General features: G+C 40.5%; 1 protein-coding gene across 3 annotated transcripts in view; it reads right to left on the bottom strand.

Moving 5' to 3' along the window:
* The window catches only part of PKD1L1 (polycystin 1 like 1, transient receptor potential channel interacting), a 412,276-nt gene that overhangs the window by 90,124 nt on the left and 305,795 nt on the right, over positions 1-16,357 (bottom strand). For all 3 annotated transcript variants that reach the window (XM_073630682.1, XM_073630680.1, XM_073630681.1), the window contains exons 34-36: positions 11,260-11,344; positions 7,438-7,608; positions 6,011-6,129 (exon numbers count right to left, since the gene is read on the bottom strand). In XM_073630682.1, coding sequence (XP_073486783.1) covers positions 6,011-6,129; positions 7,438-7,608; positions 11,260-11,344 — 375 coding nt within the window. The remainder of the gene's footprint in view (positions 1-6,010; positions 6,130-7,437; positions 7,609-11,259; positions 11,345-16,357) is intronic.

Consider the following 16,357-nt stretch of genomic DNA (forward strand, 5'->3'; position numbering starts at 1 on the left):
TGGCTTCCCTTTTAATGAGATCAACAGGTTAAAAATTGCTAATTATGAGAGCTCATTTTTTTTTTACCAAAACCACAACTGCTTACATTTTTGTCAGAAATTCTCTTATCTATAGTTATGTAGCGGGCACCTACTTTTAGGTAGGTGACCCTTTTTACTAGCCTTCTATGTCAGGTAAATTTAGACAGGCTTATGCTATTACAGCAGGTCTGTTGTTGTCAATTACCATTTGAGTGGCAGGTAGTTTATGTGATAGTCTCGACCAATCATTGATTTGCTTGGTAATGCCCGGGACTCTCATATAAAAAGGGGGTCACGTGGTGTCTAGGGGAGTTCAAGTCCAGTCCTGCTCTGAGGAGCGAGAGAGCCGGTCTGGTTCCCGGAGGGGGAGGTGGAGGTTTTTCCCCTCCGGGGAGCCAACGGAGCTTCACTTTTGCGAGAAGGGTGAAGAGCCGGTCCTCATGAAGGAACAGACGACATCGTACAGCATGTAGTCGCTGATGTCGTTCGCCGCCCCTGCGGGAAGGGGAGCGGGCCACAAAGGAGAAGAGGAAAAGAGGAACTAGGAATCATTGCGGGAGAAGTAGAGTCAAGCAGAAGGAAACTGGGTGATTGATTGCATAGGAGCGACACACGGGCTATTTATCAAGTGAGTGAAAGGCCCAAGGGAGAGGTACTGTCCAGAGGCTGAGGGATGTTGGTACGCAAGTCAGCAAGACAGGTGGTTGTGGCCTGTGACTTTGGGTTCAGCATTGCCCTGGGATTCCAATCAGTCAAGCAGGAAAGGTCATTCAGAGTGACTCTTATCGTTTATTCTCCGTCAGAAATCTACTCCCATCTTCCCTGATAAAGTAATCATCCAGTTTTGAATCACTGTCACCCGCAATGCTGTGAGTCTTTGCAAATGAAGCAAAGGAAAAGGTCAGAAATTAACCAAAGAGCATCTCAAAGAATGTCCTTCTCCCATCCCAGTTTATGTTGATGAATAAAGCATTCAGAAAAAGCATTAAGGACTGTGACCTTTAAATCTATGGGTTGCGAGGGTTGAGTGGTAAACGTGAATTACGGATACAACAATTATTTCACCGCTCCTTCGGGGGTAAGCACTTCATGTGGGGGCGTCGTCCAGGATATCTGTTTCATGTTTGCCGCTAACTATCTCCCATAGCAACAAAAACCTGCATTTCAGTGACTGTTGCCTGCAGTACAACGGTACCTACCACCAGGGGTCGCTTGGGAGGACTTTGAAAATGTACAGCTACAGTTCCTTGCGCGCTGAACCAACAAGTGGGGGTTGAGCCACACCCCAGAGGAAAAGTTTCTTGATGTTCAGCGTGCCATGCGCCAGAGCGAGACAGGCGGAGGAAGATGGCGGAAGGTGTTGGGAGTACACTTGCCATGCAGCAGCTATCTGATTTGCAGGACCGGGTTTTGATTGACACCGGTGTTCAGTTGGAGCTAACTGGAGGACTGGCGTTGGGAGTGATTGACGGAGTGGAGAGGCTCCGTATGCTGTGTCCTGGATGTCGGAGGCCTACAGTCGGAGTCACCGCCTGGGCTCAGTGTGGACATTGCAGTATCCAGTTAACGCGATTGGGACCCGTCCAACAGGAGGTCAAATATTATTCTGTTAATGTTACAACGGAACAGGTGATTTGGAAGGCCGGAGAGGGTCGTGTATCGCCTACAGTAACAGTGGAGGAGCTCACGTCTGATTTGGCTGAATCTGAGCCATCAGGAGATCAGGTAGGATCTACTGAGAAAGCCTGTAATCTGGCTGGGGACCCAGGGACTGTAGAAGGTATTGTCCAGTCTTTGAAGGAAACCCCTGAGGAGCCGGTTAACAGTGAGCCCTTTGATTTGCCCGTCCGGAAGGAGCCTAAGTTACAGGAGGGGGATCCCTCGGGTGAGCCGGACTGGGTAAACGAAGATCGGGTTATAGATTGGGGATCACCACAGATCTTGCAGAAATATGGATTGATGGACAATCTATTCGAATGGTCATCCCCCGAAAAGTTTAATTCGAGTAGTGAGGAGGAATGTTTTGTTGAAAGCTCAACTTCAGTGGAAGCTTCCACATGAGTGTCTGGTACAGTTAAAGTTCCAGTACCCCCGTTTAATGTGTCAAATACTACCTTTCCTAGCAGGCCAGCTACGTTCCAGCAATGGGTCAGTAGAGCTACTGATGCTTGTGTTTTGCCTGGTAGAGGAAATTCTAAAGATTTGCCTAGACTCTCTAGATTCCAGAGAAAGGTTCAGCGAAAGGTAGCTCAAGAATGGGGATTTGATTACCCCTATGTCCCGGAACAAATTATGGACGTTGTAGAGGGGCTATCTTCATGTTCCCAAGCCAAAAAGGTCACCTGACAGTGAGGTTTGTGTCCGGTTCAAGGATATTCATCGGGAATGAAAGCTTGGAAGAGCAATCCACAAAGACAGAGTATTAGTGGTAAAGGCTGGACAAAATACCCGCAGCTACTCTATCTCGGTGAGAGGACCAGGAGATAGTCGAAGGAGGTTGCCTGACCCGAGATATTATTTGTGAGCAGGATTGCATTTACAAGTGTATGTTTTCTACTCAGATTTACTGCAGGATGGCAGATGGGTTAGGGTGGGTTTTCCCCAATCAAACTGTTAAGCAGGAGACTCGCATTCATGGTGCCTAACAAGGACAAAGTTATGGACACTAGGGTGTGCTGTTTCTGCTTAAAAGTCCCTTTGTAGCACAAGTACTTCTTCAAGGACTCTTGTTTAAGAGCCAAACAGAAAGTTTATTTTGCCAACGGGCAAAAGGATTTATTTGCCGAGCATGTCTGTTGGGATGCGTTTTGCAGGAGTACTGCTGGACTCCTTTTGAGGGAGCGACTATCCCAATGGGAACACACATGCCATAAAGAATTGTGTATTTGTTTAATTACCCAGTAGAGGATGATAACCCCCTCTCTATGGTAACGTTCTGTAATAGTCAGTATAAGTTATAAATATTTTGTGTCTTCCTTTAGGTATATTGAAGATGTGACGGCTGTCCATTCTACAGATGAAGGCCTGTGGTAACCAGAGTATTGCTCCCGCGGGAGCAATGCTTTGGTTCCGCTTGTATTGAATGTTAGATGTAGGGATCTACAGTCAGGCCATGTAAATACTATTGTGCTGATACTGTGTACAGTGACAATTGATGTTAACCCTGTTTAAAGTTCATTTCCTTTTCCCCATTCCAATTGATGTAATGAGATGCTCTTTCTTTCTTAAATTTTAGGGAGTTACTCTAAAATGTATTCCCTACAACTGGGGACAGTTGTGATTCAAGTGGGGGGTGTATGTAGCGGGCACCTACTTTTAGGTAGGTGACCCTTTTTGCTAGCTTTCTATGTCAGTAAATTTAGACAGGCTTATGCTATTACAGCAGGCCTGTTGTTGTCAATTACTATTTGAGTGGCAGGTAGTTTATGTGATAGTCTCGACCAATCATTGATTTGCTTGGTAATGCCTGGGACTCTCATATAAAAAGGGGGTCACGTGGTGTCTAGGGGAGTTCAAATCCAGTCCTGCTCTGAGGAGCGAGAGAGCCAGTCTGGTTCCCGGAGGGGGGAGGTGGAGGTTTTTCCCCTCCGGGGAGCCAATGGAGCTTCACCTTTGCGAATAGGGTGAAGAGCTGGTCCTCATGGAGGAACAGACGACATCTTACAGCATGTAGTGCTGCATCTTACAGCATGTCGTTGGCCGCCCCTGTGGGGAGGGGAGCGGGCCACAAAGGAGAAGAGGAACTAGGAATCATTGCGGGAGAAGTTGAGTCAAGCGGAAGGAAACTGGGTGATCGATTGCATAGGAGCGACACGGGCTATTGATCAAGTGAGTGAAAGACCCAAGGGAGAGGCTGAGGGATGTTGGTACGCAAGTCAGCAAGACAGGTGGTTGTGGCCTGTGACTTTGGGTTCAGCATTGCCCCGGGATTCCAATCAGTCAAGCGGGAGAGGTCATTCAGAGTGACTCTTATCGTTTATTCTCTGTCAGAAATCTACTCCCATTTTCCCTGATAAAGTAATCATCCAGTTTTGAATCGCTGTCAACCGCAATGCTGTGAGTTTTTGCAAGTGAAGAAAAGGAAAAGATCAGAAATTAACCAAAGAGCATCTCAAAGAAAGTCCTTCTCCCATCCCAGTTTATGTTGATGAATAAAGCATTCAGAAAAAGCATTAGGACTGTGACTTTTAAATCTATGGGTTGCGAGGGTTGAGTGGTAAACGTCAATTATGGATATAACAATTATTTAGCCGCTCCTTCGGGGGTAAGCGCTTCAGTTATAAAGCTTCTTCCCTATATTGAATGCCAAATCCTGCTTCGCAAAAATGCATGTCTGTTGCAATTAAATGCAAGTAAAACTGCACATAAAAGGGAAGATGAGATCTATGCTTTTGTAGTCAATAGCTCTGTTTACATTTGTACATTTATCCTGCAAGCAGCAGTTACAAAAATGCATCTACCAAAGTGATGAATAAAATTTTAAAATTAAAAAAATGAAAACTACATGCATTTGTATATAGGAGACATTGGGGTTTATTTACTAAAGGCAAATCCACTTTGCACTACAAGTGCACTGCAAGTGCACTTGGAAGTGCAGTCGCTGTAGATCTGAGGGGGACATGCAAGGAAAATAAAAAACAGCATTTTTGCTTGTACATGATTGGATGATAAAATCAGCAGAGCTTCCCTTCATTTCAGATCTTCCCCCCAGATCTAAAGCGACTGCACTTCCAAGTGCACTTGTAGCGCAAAGTGGATTTGCCTTTAGTAAATCAACCCCATTCTCTCTACCTGGAAAACAACTGAAATAAGGAACCTGAACAAAGAGGGCTTCAATTTTTATAGAGAACAGGGTCTACTTAGTTCTGTCTGCTTTCTCAGCCAATTTCAGATTTTGTTCCATATTAACACTTTCAACAATTTGTGGTCCTATCAGGGCCTTTTGCTGCTGCACAATTTAGCTAAGGTAATGAGGCAATACATCAAGGAACAAGGAAGCTGGTCAATTTGCTATCACCAGTAAACAGGCTCAGGAAGAACTGTTGAGGTAGCTGTTAGATCTCACTTGAAAGTTTATCAAAAACTGAGCATCCAAAGAGTTCACTATATGCTGTTTGAGGCTCTCCATAAAGAAATAGAGCCACTAGACAATCCCACTGCTCCTTGGGACAGCCCATTCATTCTGCAATGATTTAAAAGGTGGGCAGATTGGCTTACATCAATAACACTACGGGGGTTATTTACTAAAGGCAAATCCACTTTGCACTGCAAGTGCACTTGAAAGTGCACTCGCTGTACATCTGAAGGGTAGATCTGAAATGAGGGGAAGCTCTGCTGATTTTATCATCCAATCATGTGCAAGCTAAAATGCTGTTTTTTATTTACCTTGCATGTCCCCCTCGGATTTACAGCGACTGCACTTCCAAGTGAAAAGTGTATTTGTCTTTTGTAAATAACCCCCTACGTGTAGTGCAAGCTGGTGCAGGGGCTCGGTACTTTTGGCAACCAGTTTTTCTGTAGGACTTCTAGATCCTGTTGTTGAACTTTAATAGTATCCTGTTGAACAGCAGCATATAACCACACTTTATATGACGTTCTCCATCTTGAATGCAACAGTAACAGTACTTTGAAAACTGCTTTAAATAAGTATCTGACTGTTTAAATTTTTTAACTGTTTTTTTTTCTGCTGGGATGTCTAAAATGAAAGGTTTTCGTATTGAAAATGCTGCACAATGCTGTTTTCCAGCTTCATAATTTGTGTATTTTGTTATGGGAAACCCCAAAAATTCATCAATTATCTATAAAGATAGATAATAAAAAAACTGGAAATCTTTTGTGAGCCCTTAAAGGACTAATGTGCCAAACATCCTTCTGCAATCATAATAATGTATGGAAAAGAGGAAATTTGTATTTTCTTTCTAGAATTCTTGCTTCAATTTTTTTTAAATTTGTTGCATATATGGAGCGATTTTAACACAGTATTCTTTACCTAAATATTTTCTTTATAACAGTCTTCCTTCTGATCTTGTCTCTGACTATTCTTAGTTGAGGTCTTGTGGGTGGTCGCGCCAACCTTAGGTACCGAGCTCTCTTCCGTGCAGCAAGGATCTGTTTAAAGTATACAATTACATTTAAATAACTGTTCAAAATTTCAGGCTATCGAGCATTTATACTTTTTTTTATTACATAAAGCCCCTCCATTAATATCTTTTATATATTGAATGAATATAAATTAATTTTATAAAATCATCTCTAACCCCAATTTGACAATATGGTGGCAACATCTGTAGTTTGTATAACTGATATGACAAAAACAGATTACACAATAGCAGACCCTTTCCCTATTTTTTACACTTACTGTACGTATTACAGAGAAAACACCAGTGTATACATTTAAGCAATAGCAGATAATTAATTCAGGATTCAGTAGACAATTATGGATTATTCCATCCAAACTTTTAAGTCCAGAAGGGGAGGAAAAATGTTGATAATTTCAATATAATTGGATAAATTTGAATTGATGTGGAGCAATTGACTTGATTCATCACTTCCTTAAATTTGTTTAGATTAACAGTTTATTCTATATTTTTACAAGCTGTTTTTAGATTTTATATCCCTACCAGATGGGGTGGACTCCGTCAAGCAGATCCGCCTGCTCAGCGGGAAATCTCTCTGCTGATCCCCACTGAGCAGGCAGATGACAGGTCTGTGTCCGCTCCACTATGCAGAGTGGACACGAACACAGCCTGTTGTTCTCTATGGGGCAGTTGGATGGAAACGGACTGCTTGTCCGTTTCCATCCGACTGTCATCCGATCCGCTGCACTGATCCCCATCTACCTGTTTTTGGCGGACCAGATCAGATAGTGGCGAGTGGCAGCGGACACATGTCCGCTGAAATCCGCTGCTGTATAGAGAAGAATGGGTGGTCCTGAAAAAAGGACAGATAGACCCCATCAGTCTGCTGGGGTGAAAAAGCCCTATACTTCCCTTGCTACAGGTGAATTATATTTTTGATGCAGTTTATAGATGTCTATCTACCACTCTTTTGCATTAATTACTTAAGTACGTATGACTTAAATATGTGTGCCATATCTTACGATTATGTGATTACAAAAAGTATTAGTGCAGACTCTTCAGTGTTGGTCCTCAATAATGGGCAGGGAAAACCTTAATTATAAGGAAAGAATAGTACTACTGGAGACCCATAAAGAAAATGCATTGGAAAGTGTTTAATATAAAGTCCATACATAAATCACAAGAAAAAAAAAACAAAACAAAATTCCTGGGCACATAAGCTGATCTACTTGTCAAGGTGTCATTTTGAATTTAGATTGAATATGCCTTTCACAGAGGTAACATTATTTACTTTTCTTATCATCACTTAATGATAGATTCTCATTAGTTGTTGTCATACCTTTTCAAAGTTTGATGTATCATGACTACTTTGAGAAGATGGAGTTGTTAAGTGTGATAACTGCAAATACTGTTCCCCAGCAATGTACTTTACATCTTCACTTAATGCTTCCACAAAAAAGTCAGGTCTTTCTTTCTTTCTCCATGCTACGAAGACTGCTATGAGTAAAATCTGAAAAAAAAGACATTTTTTCAGTATTTAGGAACTCAAGAAAAATATTTGCATTCACATATTAACTTTTTAGCCCTGCAATCCTAGTTACTGCAAAAGAAGGCTGAATGGGTCTTTTGCCAGTCACTGAAACCTAAGTATTCCCAGAGAATTCCAGGGTATTCCCTGGTCACTTGGGTAATATAGCATTTCAAGCTTGTTTTGATCCTGAGCATCTCTCCACTTAAAGAAACTCCCAAGGTAGTTTATCAAGTTACATTGGAAGCCCAAATGTCACGTTTAGATATACTTTTTTGATGCAAACACTCTTTAAGCAAACATACAATCTAATATATCTTCTCTTCTGGGTCACAGGAGTGCACACATTTCTGCACTCCTGGGACCCAGATTCAGCCAATAGCAGGCTAATGTTTGCTGTTGGCTGACATCGCAGAGCCAATCCAGGCTCCAGAACAATTCTGACTTTAAGGTCGGGGTCCACCCAGATGCCTGACCGGCAGCTGACTCAGCCTTTTAGTGCACTGATGAGAGCCTGAGCCATCTGCTCATACCCTCTCCACAGCCTGGCGCTCCAGTGAGCACTGAATGGGCAGAGAAAAGAGCTGTTATTGATGGTCACCACTCTCTACCCAGTGAAGACCAAGAAATGAGTGATCAGTAGTCATGTGACCTCCCAGCTCTAGGTCTTAGAGCCAGCAGAAGACAGCTGCAGCATCATACAAATGCTGCAGCTATATAGGTGAGTATGTATGTTTTATTTTTTGATATCCCACTTTTTTTATACCACATCATATTTATGACAGACCACTTGGCACTCAGCTTGAGTGCTTCTGCTAAGATACAGCTTCCTCACTCTGGAACCAGGAACAAGGTATAGCTGATTTTTGCACCCAAGAACTAGACGACACTAGCTTAGGTGCAAACTGGAACTGAATAACAATGTAAACAGTATTATCAGTACATCTAATGAACAGCTACAATAAACATAAACAGTAATCTAATTACCATATATTTATAAACATCCCACAATGGTTTGGTAACAAGGTAAAATTGACACATTGCTAGTCACATCTCTAAGAGGAATAGCAGACAGACAGAAAGAATAGGTGACTCAATTAACAATGGGAATTCACGCATAGGAGGCAGACAATAGGGAAATTATACCATGAGAGAAAGACACCTTAGTAAACAGATCACAGCAGGAGACCCCAGCATCAGGCTGTTTGAGCTGATTATGAAAACATCTGTTCTGAGTCTCTAACCCTAGGGGGGGTTGAAGCAGTCAATGCTGGTTTGGGCATAAAGGCCCTAAATGCGTATCCAGGTCCTAGGTTCCCAGAGTCTGTGTGTTGCAGGGAGACATGGACCCAAATCCAAAGGGAAAACACAAAAAAGGTCCCCTAGGCACACACCTCCAAAGAATAGAGTCCCATCAAAATCCACGGCCCATAATCAGTAGGCAAGATTCTACCCTGCAGTCCCCTCCAAAAGCCCCTGTGTCGGTTAGGTCTGTCACACCACACATCCCCTTTAACAGACCAAGGTGTCCAGACAAAGTAGCAATTAGAGGGTTGAGACAAACCATTTACCACTGACTGGGGTGCTTAATACCGTCAACGAATTACTGTATTTGTGCAAAACCGTTATCTCAAAAGGAAAAAAACGTTTGCTGTAACTACTTATAAAGTGTTATCTGGAGTTCAACTTCAATTTGTTTGTCAAATCCATCTAAATCAGCTAGTCCAACATTACCCTGTCCCTGGACTGACAATGCAGCCCCCACATTTAAGGATTGGCAAGCTGCAATATATTACATTTTTATTTTGAGTTTTAACCACTTCATGCCCTTAGGACATACCTGTGCATCGTCAGGTTGAAGTGGTTATACCACGATCATGGATGCCATGATCCGGGTATTAAAATTTCAGTTGGTGGTGGATTTTCCTATAGAAGTGATCCGAAAAGCTCTATAGCCACCCAATCAATTCCTGGGCTCTCTGGAGAGATCAGGGAACCCAAGACCACTGCTGTCTGTGTGGCCTGTAGAACACGAGTGGGTAGGAAGGTACTTTAGTAACAGCCTCCCCTCTGTGATGTAAAAAACTGGAAACAATGAAGATTCAGTCACTTCCAGTTTCAGTTTGATGTTTCCCAGCTTATACAGCACCTGATCATTAATCTCAGTTTAAACAGAAGCTTTTAAAGGACAGAGGAGAGATCTGGGGTCTAATAGATCCCAGATCTCTCAGTAAAGAATACCTATCGCTGCCCATGCTATCACAAGGGATGTTCACCCCTTGTGATAGCAATAAAGTTGATCCAAATCAAAGATTTAAAGGGACAGTGGAAAAAAGTAAATAAAATAAATAATAAAATTTTTTTAAAGCACCCCCCCCCACCCTGTGCTTACACGCAAATGTGATTGCATACGTAGTGAGGTATCACTGCAAAGCTTTTGTCATCATTCCAGGGGGTGTGCACAATTTTAAGCATGACAGATTAGGTATCTATTTACTCGGCATAACATCATCTTTTATATTTTACCAAAACTTTTACCATTACTTTTTTTATAGCAAATAGACTGTTTATGGTTGTAGAGTGTGCATCTTAGTTTCTGCCTAGTTAAGTCAAGCTGAAGATGCGTGCAACCATATACTGTAATAAAAGTCACCCAGCCTTTATATACATGTGAGCAGAAATATAAAGTAAAGAAATATAAAGTGAATACTTGTATATTGTATGCTCCAATAGTTTTTAACCTACCTGTTAAAGCAGCAACAATTGTGAAAATTGCTGATTTTACTCAAATTCTATACTTTCTATACAGTATATAAAGCATGCATATAAAGCATACATCTCACAGCTTGTAGTACTAAAGTGTATTTCCAATTTTGGACCCAACAAGGAATAACACCTACTTTAGATTTGTTACATGTTCCATGTTACATAGCATAACTTAAAAATTGCAGCTTACCTTTTTACTTACAGTTTTGTATAATAAGTATACATAGCTTTCCACCTCTGCGTAATGTTAAGAGGGGGTCTGTGAAGTTATATTCACCATAATTACCCTGTCTGCACTGTGTTGGCACATCTCATTATCAGTTGCAAACTAGATCTGCACAATGTCTAACAAAGGGCTAAAGATCTCAAGTTTTGGGTGGTACAAACCACAGTACATCGTTTGATTATGCACTTTGTGAAAAAGCTGTCCCTCAGTCTGTCCTTTTTTTTTTCTAAATAAAATAAAAGTGGGCTATAGAATCATATGTTTAAACCTGTACCTGGAAAGTGGCCATCGGAACAAGAAATGAGGTCACATCTTTCAAACGTGGACACACACAGTAATAAAATCATAGGAGCTTTTCATCTTTCCTCATGCTATCCAAATTAAAAACATGCTCCATCTGTTATTAGATTTAGGTACAATATGATACATATCAACATGTATGTGGCAATGATGGAGACATGGGAAAATGAAGGTCCTAACTTAATACAGAAAAGTGTCCTTGTGAGATACTGCTCTTCTCACCTACTTAGAGTTAGGTTACCCTTAGATATGTTTCCATCATATATAATAAAGTTAGAAATATTCTTACTCTTTTTCTACATTTCTATAAACAATATAAAAAGGCATACTAAACATCTTACCAAAAAGGGTTGCAAAATAAAAATGCAGTAGATCATGGAAAGAAAAACTGCATGTAGCCAGAGAATACACTTAGAAATGCTGAATCTGAAAGGAAAAAATACATTTATAATTATAGAGTTTTAAATTTTGTTGATAATTTTATACATACTTTCTTGAGGCAGAACTTGCTTTATTTGTAAATGGTTAGAAATATTAAACAAAGAACAGCAAAAAAAAAAAAAAAAACTAGAATGTTAAACCTAGTGATATAGAAAAGCTGGGTATACACTACTAGAATTTTGAATGAAAATTAACCACTAGCCAACCAGCTTGCGTAGATATGCTGCGGCAGGTTGGCTCTCCTGCGCAAACTGACTTACCTGTATGTCAGTCCATGCAAGAAGGATAGCGGGCACACCTGCGCCGCGGGTCCAATGGACTAAATTCCTGCCAGTGACCCGTGATCGTGGTGAGGAGAGGCAGAATGGGGAACTGTGTAAACAAGGCTATTCCCCATTTTGCCAGATGACATGACAGATCTACTGTTCCCAGTGATCGGGAACAGTGATTTCTGTTATGTTCCAGCCCACCCCCCCTACAGTTAGAACACGCTGAGGAAACACACTTAACCCCTTCCCTGCCAGTGACATTTTTACATTGATCAGTGCTATAAAAATGCACTGATCAATGTAATAATGTCACTGGCCCCCAAAAAATGTCATTTGGGATCAGATTTGTCTGCCGTAATGTCGCAGTCCCGCTTAAAATCTCATATTATATAATGAAAAACATGTAACGATGCTGCAACTAAAAAACTGGAATATTCAGCTCAAAAATGTGTTTAAGATGAAATTAAATGCATGACCGAAAATATACTAACACATAAGTGCAAAATCAACAAACAAATATGTGCAAAATCAACAAACAAATATGTACAAAAACGATATATCCTCAACATGCATGGTTTGACATATATCAATTAATGAACAGAGAAGGTTGGAAACGTCCATAGAAGATGATATTCAATAACATTCCATTCAATGAAAGGCTGATGGTTCTGTCCATCATATACTCCCACAAGACAACCAAAGAAAAATGAAATGCCAGAGAGCCGCTTACCAGATCTGTAGGATCTCTATTACAGAGATCTTATGGGCACATACAGGAAGGATTCAGGCAGGGGCTGTAGTCTCACACATCCATCCGGATCCTCTCCTCCACCGATTATTTCAAATGCTGCAATGCACTCCATGGGACCCGTACCAAGGTAAATACACTCGTGGAATATATTATAAAAGGAAGAGAAGGGGCTTCATAGTGCAGTAGGTTTAAAATCAGAGGTTACTTTATTCCATATGATGCCTCCTTTCCCTGTTGATGCCTAGTACGGAGAAACGCAGCGTCGGGTGGAGCTATAGGACCTGACGTCACCACATACCAGCTGGCTGGCTTGAGCCGCGGCTGTGTTTTTCATCTGAATTTTTTGCTGTTGCTTCTTAAGATGTCAGTTGTCCATCATATGGATTAAAGGAACCTCTGATTTTAAACCTACTGCACTATGAAGCCCCTTCTATTCCTTTTATAATATATTCCACAAGTGTACTTACCTTGGTATGGGTCCCGCGGAGTGCATTGCAGCATTTGAAATCATCGGTGGAGGAGAGGATCATCTTACACACAGTAAAAACAATAAAAATAAATAAAAGTCCCTAAATCTATCCCATAGTTTGTAGATGCGATAACTTTTGCGCAAACCAATTAATATACGCCTCTAGCAAGTTTTTTAAACAAAAATATGTAGATGAATGTATATCGGCCTAAACTGATAAATAATTTTTTTTTTATATTTTTTGGGGGACATATATTATAACGCAAAGTAAAAAAAAATTTTTTTTTAAATTGTTGGTCTTTTTTTTTGTTTATAGTGCAAAAAATAAAAACCGCTGAGGTGATCAAATAACACCAAAAGAAAGCTCTATTTGTGGGTAAAAAAAGGACATCAATTTTGTTTGGGTACAGCATCGCACGGCCGCACAATTGTCAGTTAAAGCGGCATAGTGCCGTACTGCAAAAAAATGGCCTGGTCATTAAGGGGGCAAATCCTTCCAAAGCTGAAGTGGTTAATAGGATAATTTGTACAAAATTCTCAGAACATTCTAATGTCACAAAAAAGATTGTGTGCCTTTAACCACTTCAGCCTCGGAAGATTTTATCCCCTTCCTGACCAGAGCACTTTTTACAATTTGGCACTGCGTCACTTTAACTAACAATTGCGCAGTCATGCAATGCTGTACCCAAACAAAATTTGCCTCCTTTTTTTCCCCACAGAGCTTTCTTTTGGTGGTATTTGATCACCTCTGTGGTTTTTATTTTTTGCGATATAAACAAAAAATGTTCTACTTTTTGTTATATAAAATACAATAAACTCAATTTTAGGCATACATTTAGGCCAAAAAGCATTCAGCCACATGTCTTGGATAAAAAAAATTCAATAAGCGTATATTTATTGGTTTGCGCAAAAGTTATAGCGTCTACAAACTAGGGTACATTTTCTGGAATTTACACAGCTTTTAGTTTATGACTGTCTCATTTCTTTAGGTGCTAAAATGGCAGGGCAGTACAAACCCCATCCAAATGACCCCATTTTGGAAAGTAAACATCCCAAATAATTTGCTGAGAGGCATGTTGAGCACATTGAATATTTTATTTGTTTGTCATAAGTGATTGAAAAATTAAAAAAAAAAAAAAGTACACAAAGTTGTCACTGAAATGATATATTGCTCAAACATGCCAAGGGCATATGTAAAATGACACCCCAAAATACATTCTGCAAGTTTCTGAGGCCCTGAAATGTCAACATAGCACCCCCCCCCCCATGACCCCATTTTGGAAAGTAGACACCAAGGTATGTGCTAAGAGGCATGTTGAGTATTTTGCAGATCTCACATTGTCACAAAGTTTTAAAAATGTAAAAAAGAAAAAAAAATACATTTTCCTTTTCTTTCTTCATTTTCAAAACCAAATGAGAGCCGCAAAATACTCGCCATGCCTCTTAGCAAATACCTTGGGGTGTCTATATTAAAAATGGGGTCATGGGGAGGGGGGGGGGGGGTTATGCTATCTGGGCATTTCATGGTCTCCGAAACTGTGATAGGTAGTGAGGAGTAGAATCAAAAATTTACGTCCCTAGAAAGCCTGAAGGCGGTGCTTGGTTTTGGGGGTCCTGTATGCAGCCAGACTGCCAAAAAGTCCCACACATTTGGTATCCCTGTACTCAGAAGCAGAAGAATGTATTTTGGGGTGTAATTTCACATATGCCTATGTCATGTTTGAGTAATATAGAATTTAGTGATAAGAAAAACAAAAACAAAACGTATTGTCATTTTCCTGAAACTTGTGGCAAAATATGAAATATTCTATGGACTCAACATGCCTCTCAGCAAATAGCTTGGGGTGTCTACTTTCCAAAATGGGGTCATTGGGGGGAGGGGTTTGAAATGTCCAGGTATTTTATGCACAACATTAGAAGCTTATGTCATGCATCCCACTCTTCTAAACACTTGAAGACAAAGCCCTTTCTGACACTTTTTTTTACATAAAAAACATTTCAGTATTTGCGCAGCGATTTTTCAAACACAATTTTTTTTTAAAAGCCTTTACAGGTTACCACTTTAGATTTACAGAAGAGGTCTACTGCTAAAATTACTGCTCAAGATATGACGTTTGCGGTGATACCTTACATGCATGGTGCAATTGATGTTTAAATATCCTTTAAATGTCCTTTGATGACACCCTGTGGGAGGGCGAAACGTAATGACGTGACACACTTCCGGTTCTGACGTCATTTCCGATCCCGTGGGAACGCTGTTAATGGTGTTTGCTGCATCCTCTGATTGTTTCAATGCCTGATTTTAATTTACTTTTGTAAGTATAATCTTTTATGCGCAATACATTTTCAATCTTAGCATACTTCACTATTGGTCCCCCCTTTTTCTTCCTTTTTGGGTACCTGTTTTTTGTTTGGCTGAGTATTAACGTTGAAGGATTGTTTATCATCTCATCAGTGAACCTGCCATCCTGCAACATTCTTTGGATATCGTTACAAGCCTTTACTGACTCCCAGACTGAAAAGCTGGGTGTCATTGTGATTTGGTGAGTGGGGACACATGTGGGGGGTGTCTTGGTACACCTGAAAATTTTTCTGCAACATTTTCTCTGCAATTTCTGCACACCAAATGAAGCATTCCCTACATTTTTACACACTATTTGTGAAGCAGCTTCATAGTTTTATATGGACTTTATGTTTTTTGTTATCACTTATTATGGGTTTTTGTTTGTGAGCGCTGTATTTATATATTTTACCACTATGTTCAAGTGTCTAGCACTTTGTGTATAGCAGCTTCATTCAACCATTTTTTTTACCACCCATTTTTTTCACACCATCAGTGCAAGTTTATATATTTAGATTATATATATTTTCCCTGCTGTTTAAATATGACATGAGACCGATGCTTGCATTCACCTTTGCAGGGGTGTTTTTTTTTGTTTTTTTTTTATTATTATTTATTTTGCTTTTTTATTTTATTTTTACACTGTTCATTTTTTTATTTTTATTTTTAGCATTTTTATTGTTATCACAGGGAATGTAAATATCCCCTATGATGGTAATAGGTAGTAGTGACAGGTACTTTTTTTTTTTTTTAATTGGGTTCTATTAGACTCTAGATCTCTCCTCTACCCTCAAAGCATCTGACCACACCAAGATCAGTGTGACAAGATGCTTTCCCAAATTCCAATTATATCTGTTGAAACCGAAGTCATGAAATCCTTGTAGCTTCCGGTTTCTTAGGCCATATAGATGATTGGAGCCATTCTGGCCTTTGATCAGCTCTACAGTCAGCTGGCGGAACCACCGGCTGCATTCTCAGGTTCCCCGGTGGGACAGGAGAGGCTGAGAAAACCATAAAAGACGGCAGGACGGGGGACGGACGCTCCTTCCCACTGCTTGTAAAAGCAGTCTAGCGGATAATTAGCTGCTAGGATTGCTTTTACAAGAAAGCTGACCGCTGGCTTAAAAGGATGATGATACCTAAACCTGCAGGCATCATTCTGGTATAA

Source organism: Aquarana catesbeiana, linkage group LG05 (assembly GCF_042186555.1).
Source record: "Aquarana catesbeiana isolate 2022-GZ linkage group LG05, ASM4218655v1, whole genome shotgun sequence".
Taxonomy (NCBI): domain Eukaryota; kingdom Metazoa; phylum Chordata; class Amphibia; order Anura; family Ranidae; genus Aquarana; species Aquarana catesbeiana.